Raw genomic sequence first — 10,286 nt, forward strand, 5'->3', positions numbered from 1 at the left:
TATGGCGGGGCAGGCCCACCAACACTGGGGACATAAGTTTATCCAGCACCTCCTGGGGAGTTTTCAAGGACCCCGAAACAGCAAGTTGTCCCGAGACACACTAGAACCAGGAGACCAGGTTTCTGTCCTTGAGCCTTCAGTGACTGCCGGCCATCTGAGTGTCCAGCTGGGCCATCAGTGCTGTCACCCCAGCATGGGCCTCCGGGCTCCCAGCCTGCAGATGGAAGTTCCTGACACCCACTTACTGCCGCCTCCATGCTCTCTCCGGCCCTCCCTGGCACCATTTTTGTGTGCTCGTAAATGTTTGGTCATCACCCCAGGCTGTAGCTCAGAGGCCATATGGGATGCCAGGGATCAAACCCAGGTCAGTATCCTCTCCGCTACTATATGCTCCAGCCCTGGCACCTCTGTTGGTTAGGCTCAGGTGGGCACCACCTCTAGCAGCTCCAGACGAGGCCCCCAACCCCCACACAGCCAACAGGCGTGTGGGAGGTGCTTTCTTCTCTTTGTAAAAAGCCTTTATTCTTTCTCCCCCCCAAGAGGCCTCTTTTGTCAAGCTGGGGGGAGGGGCGCCAACACACAGAGACTGGAGTACCCTCATCTTTATTTGGGAAGGGGAGAAAGAGAAAGTTGGGGCCCGCCCCCCTCCCCTGCTCTTCCCAGCTAAGCTTTAGCTTCCCTGCCCCCTACACCCGTGTCAGGGCGGAGGGGGGACTGGAGGGGGGACAGGAGTGGGCGGCGGGAATTGACAGGCGGTGCAGCGGGGTGGTGGAGGGTCGGGTCAGGTGCCCAGAAGAGGGAGCAGCTCGCATGGTGCATGCAGTGCCAGGTGAGGGTGGGCTTGAGTGGGGGTGTGAGGGACTGCCCTGCTGACTTTGGGGGGCACCCCGGGTCAGATGTGCCGCCTGGGGTGCAGGAGAAGAGCAGTTGGGTGGCTGGGCGTGGGGTGGGAAGGGATCAGGGGTGGGCGGCAGGGGGGAGCTGCCCCGTGTCTGCGTGCTCTCAGCCTCCACCTGGCTCGGGTTCAAGAGGGGGGTCTCGGGCGGCCCCTGCCCCTCCAACCCCCTAATCCGACTTGTCGCCGTCCTCATCCTGGTGCGCGTCCCCATCGTGCCCGTTCTTGTCCTCCTTGGCCAGGTGCGCCTGGGGCCCAAGCGCAGACAGTGACAGGAGGCCGGTGCCTGCGCTCACGGCGGCTGGCAGCGAGGGCGGCTGCAGGCCCACCGGCAGCGGCGTCAGGGGCAGTGCCAGCGCCTGCAGCTGCGACAGCTGGTGGGCCTGGAGCTGCTGCTGCAGACGGGGCAGAGGAGGCATGGATGAACCTTGGACCGGAGACGCCCCATGGTCCCAGAAACCGCCACTATCCCAGAGACACCCCCCCAGGACCTGGAGACCTGCCCCAAGATCCCAGAGACTCCCCAATTCCTGGAGACGCCCCCACAGACCTCCACCCCTGGCAACCTCCCATGGTCCCGGAGACTATCCATGATCCTAGAGACCCCCCCCCCATAACCCCAGAGACCCCTACAGCCCAAGACCCCCACAGATTGGGAGATACCCCTAAAGTTTTGAAGCCACTACACAATCCCAGAGACCCCCCCCCATGGTCCTGCTTCCCCATCTGTGCTCTGCTGAACCCCCATGGTCCTGGTGCCTCCCCCGTGGCCATAGTGGCCCCCTACACCCCGGCCCCCACATCACACTTACCCTGATGATGGAATTCAGCTCTGGCGCTGTCACCTGCTTGGCCCTCTCGATGGCACCTAGGACCTGCTGCTGGTGCTATAGGAGTAGAAGGGAACGAGGGGGGGATGAAATCCGCAGACCCCAGGCTTTCCAGCTCCACCTTCTCTCAAGCTGTTTCTTCCCAGGAAAGCCCCAAGGAGTGAACTTGAGGCAAGAAGGCACCGTGGGCTGGAGGAATTGCTCTGCCAAGTGGAAGGCCGGGTGGGAGCCCTGTTCTGAAGGGGCCTGGCTCCAAGCCACAAGCTGGGTTTCGTCCCTGAGAACCACCAGCTGCTTGGCTCCCCCACCAAAAAAAAAAAACCCCAAAACTTTGGAGGAAGTCCTAGAGCCCCAGATGTGTTCCACGCCAATGTGCAGAATCGAAGTGCAATGCAGCCCTCGGGGCTCCTCTTCAGTGCTCACGCTGGCATCATTAGGGAAGGCCCCCAGGAGTGAGTCTGTCTGTCTGTCCCTTTCCCTGCAGGCCTTGGCTCCCTCCAATGGAAAAAGCCTGGTGGACAACCCCACCAACCCCCACCACTGCTTTCCCCTGGGGAAGGCTAAACATTTTCATCCCATGCTACTTGCCCACTCTCTGGGGTTTGCATAGAGGCAGAACTGTCCCAGGGAGTGTAAAGGACCTGGGAAAGAGGTATGGGTTGCTGCAAACTTTGCTGATAAACTGAGGGCAAGAGGGCCCCTCCTCTGTTCTGGATTGGGAGAGGTGCAAGCCTGGGGTATCTGAACCCCACCAAGGGAGGAACTGAGTCAAGGGCAGGAATCCACAGTAGGCTTCTCCCCAGCCTGACACCCCTGTAGTTTGGCCTGTTTACCCCTGCCCTCCCAGCCCCTCACCCCCCTCCCCCCTTTTCAGGGCTCTGCTCACCTCTTGAGACAGGTAGGGGAGAACCTGGGCGCAAATCCCGTTCAGCCTCTTGACAATTTCAGCCTAGAATACATATTTCTATTTTGGGGGGGGGGGGTTCTGGGGGCATCTCATAGGACTTGGGGAAAGACCAGCAGTAAAGGCCAGTCAGGGGGTCTTTGCAGCCTTTGGGGTGCTGGGGCATCAGGACAGGTGAGGGGAAGGAGCCAGGGCCATACCTGTTTGTGCATTTCAATGTTCAGGCCGTAAGACATCTCATAGTACTGTGGGGGAGAGGAGATGGCAAAGAAGGTTGCATAAACAGTCCCCGGAGGGGTGGAGGGAAAAATGGGCGGACACCCACACATTCACTTCTCTGCAGCCTCTCTACCTCCCCACACACCCACACCTGTACTCCCACCTCCTAATCTCTGTGTTTTCTTTTTCTCAGCCAAGTTCCGCTTCCAGAGATAAGACACCAGATAAACAAGGGAGGGGGTTTGGGGGGCTGGCAGCACTGAGAAGCTGTGCATGCAATGCCCAATGCTCTATTGCCCCGAACCCCAGCATCCACTGGATCCCTGAGCTCAGTTTGGTGTGCCCCCCAATCCCCCAAAAAAGCCTTGCTGGGAGGCTGTATGTAGGGCTTTTGCCTCGCATGCAGCCAACCTCTCGGTTCTACAGCCAACATCCCACATGGTTCCCCCAGCACTGGCAAGACTAATACCTGAGCACAGAGCCAGGAGCAACCAGAGCATTACAGGGTATGGCCCAAGGAGCCAAAAAAGAAAAAAAAAAAAAAGGAATAAAAAGGCTATGCTGAGTCCTCACTCCTCTGCCCAGGACCCCGTTCCCTCACTCAAATCCCCTCTCACCAGTTTCACCTCCCACCCCCAAAGAAAGCTCTTGATCCCAGACCTTTAGAATCCCTTGGTCACGTCAAGCTCCTATTTGTTTCTCAAACCCTTGCTGCAATGTCCAATTTGCCAGAACATCTTCTGCAGTGACTCTCTATTCTTCTTCCCTATTCTTCAGGGATTGTGATTCCGTGATGGCCTCCCCATACCAGCCTCCAGGGTATCAGCCCCTCTTGCATCCTCCACCCAGAGCATGGCAGTTCAGGGGTTAAGGGCTGAGATACCCAGTGCCTGGCCTCTTCTGGGGCTAGCACCACCTTCACCTAACCCCCCTTTTCTGGCTTAGCTTCTCCCACTGGCTGTCCTCACTGCCAAGGGCAGCCGGGGGCCTGGCAGGCCCAGCCTCAGCCTGGTGGTTTGGCACCTCAGCCACGGTCTGGGCAGGCAGCCAGCACAGCAGGCCTGGCTGCTGGGCGGTGAGATGGGAAGCGAACCCCGATCTGATCCGGCCCCCCAGGTGGTGGTGTGGCCTCTGTCCGACACCCCACAAACTTACCATCACGTAGTGGCGCTGCATCTCCGACTTCTCACTGGCCAGCTTGTCACATTCCAGCTTCAGGCTGCGGCAAGGGGAGGGGACAGTTTTGGGGGCATGCTCTGAGTTCAATTCTACCAAGCCACAGTCCCCCAAAGCACTACCCTAGGGTAACCCCAAATCAGACCACACCCAAAAAAGCAAAACAGAAAAAGGCGAGAGAGGGCTAGCGGCCAGGGTGGGGTCTTAGCTTTGGTGCCTCAACTCTGTGGCTGAGTCCCAACTTTGATTTTTGGGGCTGTATCTGGTGGTGCTTAGGACTGACTCCTGGCTTTGCACTCAGGGATCAAACCCACCCTCCCTGCTGTGCTTTCTCCCCAGCCCCAGGGGAACCCCAGTGCTGATGAAGATAAGAGGTAGCAGATGGGAGCTTAGCTAGGTGGTGAGTCCAGAGTTTTTTGGTTTTTTTTTAAACTCTTGGCTCTGTGCTCAGAAATGGCTCCTGACAGGCTCAGGAAACCATAGTGATGCCAGGAATTGAACTCAAGTCAGCTGTACGCAAGGCAAACAACCAACTCGTTGTGCTATTACTCTGGCCCAGGTTGAGTCCAGGTTAAGTCAAGTCCCTACAAGGAACAAGAGTGACAGCACAGCAGTGAGGGCACTGGTCTTGCATGGGGCTGACCCAGGTTCAATCCCTGGCATCCCACAGGGTCCCCAGAGCAGTCAGGAGTGAGCCCTGAGCACCACCTGGAGTGGCTCCCAAACCCCCACATGAAAAATTCTCAAGTGCTGACTTCCTACTTTGTTTTCGACTCAGGGTGAGCTAGGGGCAAGGCCTTTGCTTGTCCTGAAACTCAATGACGTCATTTCGATCCTCGTGGCGCTGGCTAATAGGCGTGATGACGTCACCCAGGCCAGAGAGGCCGATTGAATGACTCAAGGACACACAGCAGAGGCTCAGAGGGGAAAAATCCTCCAAGGACAACGAGTCATTGGTAAAAGCTGGTAAAATCACAGAAGGGGAGTCTAGCTGAACTTTGGGGGGGGGGGGCTTTTTCCGAGGGGGTTCAAGCCTGAGGGGCTTAGGTTTTGTGGCAGGAGAAAATTACACCCCCACTGGCTAAGAGATACCTCTGGCCTCTCTAGCACTCCCTGGGTTAAGTTGGGACATAGCCAAATTTCCTCAAAGCCCCCCCCCCCAAGTGTCAGGGAGATGCACACAGTGCCAGCCAGAGAGCCATGACACTTACTGACCTGGATCCTATCCCTGACATCCCACATGTTACCTCGAGCACCACAAGGGTTGATCCCTAAGAGCCTGGAGTCAACCTTGAGTACCAGTGGGTGTGACCCTCAAACTTAAATCTAAAAACCCTACTCAGCTGAGGGTGTCCCTTGCACACGGCTGACCCATATGGTCCCCGGAGTCCTGCCATGCCAGATTCCTGTGCATGCAACATGAGTCAAGCCTGAGCACTGCCAGATGAGTCCCAAACCAACTCCCTCCACCCCCCACCTCCGCCAAAGAGGCCCTGGCCTGGTTGACTGACCTGATTCTAGTCTTCATGTACCAGCCCCACCCCCGCACAATGGGAGGTTCAGATCAGTGGGGGGGGGGGACTCTCTGACAGCCACAGATCCTTGGGGAGTGTGATTTAGAGCTCCAGTGGGCAACACCCCCCCCCCCATGAACTGGGACCCCTCTATGGGGGTGTGGAGGCGACTGGCCTGCATGCAAAGCTGAGCCCACTGCGTCTGGGGGAGGGGTTACCCCTCAGCTGCCAGGCACCTCATTTTTACAAAGACAGCGTCCCATGGAGATTCAGATTAAACAGGGTCTGGGGGTGTAGAGCCTGGGAGCCCCACATTCCGACGCCTTTTTCCCTAGGGCACGCTTTTTGATGGGCACAGAAAGAGACCCCAGAAAGTGTTGACACACACAGCCCATTCGGAGACCCAATTGCTGAGAATGTGCCTTTCCATACCCGACTCTGTTGCCAGCTGCTCTGCATCCTACCAGCAGGCCCTAACCTCTCTGGGCTTGTCTCTAACTCACAAACTGTAAACTGTTTCCTTCCCATTCACATGACCCGAGTTCAATCCCCAAGCACCCCCATGAAGTCCTCTGAGCCCTGCTTGGTGTGGCCCAACCCGCCAGTTTCTTTAAATCCTGGAGTGAAACAGCACCTTTAAGGGAGGGGGGACAGGCCTACTTTCCCCAAAAGTGGGCACAGACACAAGAGGAGTTTGCAAAATGTTTTTCCCTCTAAAGTATGTGTGTGTGTGTGTGTGGGGGGAGTGGAAGGCCTTTCTGGGCAGAGGAATGAGGGGTGCTGAAGGGCTTCCACCAGCTGAGTTCTGGGGCTTCCCCCAACTTTCATTTGGGGGGGGTTTCCAACCCCATCCACATGTAAACCCGGGGTGGCCAAGGCCTGCCTGCCTGCCCCGAAGCCCGAGTGGACACATCCCAAAAGGGGGTTCACCGGGGGGGGGGACGGACACGACCCCTCACCTGTGATACTGCGCCTGCAGCAGCTGGAACTCGTCTTTGATGCGATCGCATGAGTCGGACGTGGTGAATTTGAGCTGCTGGGGTAAGTGCGAGGATCCCTGGGCAGAGGAGGGGGTGGTTGGGTTGGGTTAGGACCCCCTCCCCCCCGCGCCCCACTTCCTGGGCGCGTGTTGCGGGCCCCCCACCCGCGCTTCCTGCGCCCCCCTTGGCCCGTCCTGGGCGACGGCGAGGCGGGGGGGGGGGGGCAGGGCGCGCCCTCTACCGCTCCCCCACGCGCCTGGGAGCGCCGCAGTCCCCCCGCCCCGAGTTGGGGGTGGGGTGGGGAGCGCGCGGCGGCGTCCCCGCAAAGTCGCCGTGGGGGAGGGGCGCGCCCCAAAAATCTCTCGGGGTTAGGGGAGCCCCCCCAAAAAAAAACAAACCGGTTCCGTCCTGCAGGCCGCGCTCTAACCGGGACGGCGGAGAGTCCGTCTCGGGGTTCCCCAACCTCCCCTCTCTCCCCAAGTCCGGGCCTTCCTCCTATTTGTGCGTCCCCGGGCCGGCGCCGGGCTGGATCCGGGCCTGCTAGGAGGCCCAGCCCGGGCGCGGGGGTGCGGGAGCAGGCCCAGGGCCCGGGCCGGGCCTGGGCGTGCGTGTGGGGGTGCCGGGCCCCGCTTACCGAATGCCTGCTTTGTGGAAACATCATGTCAGGCGCGGCGGGGGGCGCGCGCGCTGCGCCCCGCGGCTCGGGCGGCGGTGCGCCCCGGCTCGGGCGGCTCGGGGCGCCGGGGGCCGCGCGCCTTTGTCCCGGCGCCGATCGGCAGCCGCAGCCGCTCCCGGGGTGGCCTCGGCCGCTTCCTGCGCCCCCTCCCCGCGCGCCCGGCCCGGCCCGGCCCGGCCCAGCCCCGCGCGCCCCGGGCCCCGCTTCCTGCGCCGCGCCCCGCCCCGCGCGCCCCGAGCCCGGCTATTGTCTGACGGCGGCGCCGGCGGGGATCGCGGCCTCGGAGGCGGCTGCGGCTGCGGCTGCTGCTGCTGCTGCTTCTGCTGCAGCTCCGGCTCCACCTGCTGCTGCTGCTGCCGCCGCCGCCGCCGCCCGGGCCCCGTGCGCGCCGCCGAGGGGGGCGCGCGCCCGGGGAGGGCGGGGAGGGGCAGGCCCGCCCGCCCGCACCCCGCGCGCTGACCTTGGGGCCCCCCGCGCGCGCGCCCCTGCCCAGCCGGCCCTAGGCCACCCCCGTGCCGCCCAAGCGAGGGCCCGGACAACCTTGTGGCTCCCAGGCCGGCTGGGCCCAGGCGCCCTACTGTGTGCCCAGGCCTACTATGTGCCAGCCAAAGCCCGAGCTTGTGGGGGCAAATGCGATTTTTTGGCAATGGGAGGCGGGAAGAGGAGACCCGGAGGAAGTCACCCTACAAAGACCCCCCTGGGTTCACAAGGGGGACAGGAACTGAGTGAGCCCCTTGACCCCCCTCCCGGGCAGGGTGAAGGTCATGTGTATTTATTCATATTCATTCACACAGGGTATGGGGGTGCTGCCCTCCTGGGGGACAGATGGGTTTCTAGGCAGGAAATGGGTTTTTTTGTTTGTTTTTTTTCTGCCACACCCAAGTGGTGCTCAGGGGGTTACTCCTGGCTCTGCGTGGAGAAATGACGCCTGGCAGGCTAGCTCGCTCAGGGAACCCTCTGGGATGTCTGGAACCCCAAGTCAGGTTGAGTGCACAGGTTTGATCTAGCCCTTCCCACTGTAGTCTCTTTGGCCCTGTTTTTATTTCAGGGGGTTCCCAGGCAGGGCTCAGCAGTTCTGGGTGACTTCATACTTATCAGCCAACTGGGCCAGCTTTTTCTGTGTGTGTGTGTGAGGGGGGGGAGGGGGTCATGGGATTACTCCTGGCTCTAACTCAGAAATCGCTCCTGGCAGGCTCAGGGGATCATATGGGAAGACAAGATGCGAACCACCGTCCTTCTGCATGCAAGGCAAACGCTCTACCTCCATGCTATCTCTCCGGCCCCTGGGCCTGCTTTTTAATGCGGGTTTCTAGGATTGCTCATGTTTTTTGTCAGGACACCCTGAGAAAACATTGGGGTGCAGCCGTGCTCAGGGGTAGGGCCCCTGCCAAGTATGCGCCTTTATCCCTGTGCCATCTGCAGGCCCCTGATGTCATATTAGGGCTGAACTGGGCACAAGGGAGGTACAGGAAGGTTGGTAGGGGATGGGGCGGTCAGTTCAGGGTCTTTCTCCTGCAAGGATTTGCTGTAGCCATTGTGCCTGACCCCGCTCTACCCTCCCCTTCTCACACCCAGTAATATTATTCAAAATAAAAACCTGGGGTGGGTGCCAGAGAGATAGCACAGTGGGGAGGGTACTCATCTTGTACCCTGTCAATTTGGATTCAATTCCCGACAATTTCTCAATTGGTTTCTCAAGTCTTGCTAGAAGTGACCCCTGAGCATTGTCCGATGTGGTCCCCAAACCTTTAAAAATCAAAGCACAGGGCCCGGAGAGATAGCACAGCGGCGTTTGCCTTGCAAGCAGCCGATCCAGGACCAAAGGTGGTTGGTTCGAATCCCGGTGTCCCATATGGTCCCCTGTGCCTGCCAGGAGCTATTTCTGAGCAGACAGCCAGGAGTAACCCCTGAGCAATGCTGGTGTGGCCCAAAAAACAAAACAAAAAAAAAAACAAAAAACAAAAATCAAAGCACAACTGAGTGGTGGTTCCCCAGGAACCCAGGCTTAACTGGAAAGACCCAGGCTTGACATGGGCACTGTCAGGATGGCCCCACACCCCCACACACACTGCCCTTTCTCCACCCCCTTTTTTTTTTAATTATGAAAATCTTTTTTTTTTGTTTTTGTTTTTGGGCCACACCCATTTGATGCTCAGGGGTTACTCCTGGCTATGCGCTCAGAAGTCGCTCCTGGCTTGGGGGACCATATGGGACGCCGGGGGATCGGACCATGGTCCGTCCTAGGCAAGCGCAGGCAAGGCAGGCACCTTACCTCTAGCGCCACCGCCCGGCCCCCTAATTATGAAAATCTTGAGGTTTTTGTCCCTCCAGCTGAGGTTTGGGGCACATGAGGGAAGGGCTGTAAGTTGTGGTCCTGCCAGCCTGGGCCTTGCATACCCATTCTCACACGTTGGGAGCAGGCCTCAGCTCATGAAGGCCACCCTGTGCCAGGCTGTACCAGGCTGGGGCACTGAGACTGAGGCCCCACCATGGTGGGCTGTGAGGCTGGGCCTTAGGAGGCAATTCAAGGACTGTGGCTTCATTTTGAGAGGGTGTCACCCCACCAGTACTTGGGGGTCCTCCCGATGACGTGTTTGGGCTCGTTCTCAAGCATGATCTGGAGACTATGCAATGCAGCCACCATGTGCCCTCTGGCCTATCTATAACTGCCTCTGAAGGAATGGGGAAGGCACCAAAGCTGTTTTAAGGAGGCTGGAGCCTTAGCACAGCAGGGTCAGTTTGGCTGACCCGGGTTTGATTCCCGGCATCTTTAGGTCCCCTGAGCACCACCAGGAGTGATCCCTGAGCACAAAGTCAGAATTAATCCCTTAGCATCTCCACGTATGCCCCCCAAATTGGTTTTCAGAAAAAGTCAGATCTTTTCACACCAGAGAATGGGGAGGGCGTTTGCCTCGTGTGGGGGGGGTGTACCTGGGCTCAATCTTCAGCATGTCCTATGGTCCCGAACCCGGGCAGGAGTGCTCCCTAAGCTCCACTGGGGGTGGCCCCAAACCCAAAATAAAGAATAAATGAAATAAAAACATATTATTATTTATTTGTGGTTTGTGGGTCACACCAGGCAGTACTCAGGG

At 59.1% G+C, this 10,286-nt stretch overlaps 1 protein-coding gene across 1 annotated transcript; it reads right to left on the bottom strand.

Moving 5' to 3' along the window:
- Positions 1–587: 587 nt before the first annotated feature.
- TLE5 (TLE family member 5, transcriptional modulator) lies at positions 588–7,294 on the bottom strand. The gene is made up of 7 exons (XM_049788702.1): positions 7,153–7,294; positions 6,498–6,595; positions 4,004–4,067; positions 2,830–2,874; positions 2,612–2,674; positions 1,708–1,782; positions 588–1,290 (listed from the first exon to the last, which is right to left on the bottom strand). The coding sequence occupies exons 1-7, from the start codon at positions 7,177–7,179 to the stop codon at positions 1,066–1,068; spliced, it is 597 nt and encodes a 198-aa protein (XP_049644659.1). The 5' UTR covers positions 7,180–7,294; the 3' UTR covers positions 588–1,065.
- Between the last annotated feature and the right edge of the window lie 2,992 nt (positions 7,295–10,286).

This window comes from Suncus etruscus, chromosome 15, assembly GCF_024139225.1.
Source record: "Suncus etruscus isolate mSunEtr1 chromosome 15, mSunEtr1.pri.cur, whole genome shotgun sequence".
Taxonomy (NCBI): Eukaryota; Metazoa; Chordata; class Mammalia; order Eulipotyphla; family Soricidae; genus Suncus; species Suncus etruscus.

Coding starts and splice junctions, on each gene's coding strand:
- TLE5 (XM_049788702.1), bottom strand. CDS start 7,179: ATGATGTTTCCACAAAGCAGGCATTCG. Junction 2,875..4,003: donor TGCAGCGCCACTACGTGATG/GTAAGTTTGTGG, acceptor TCTCCCCCACAG/TACTATGAGATGTCTTACGG. Junction 2,675..2,829: donor ACATTGAAATGCACAAACAG/GTATGGCCCTGG, acceptor TATGTATTCTAG/GCTGAAATTGTCAAGAGGCT.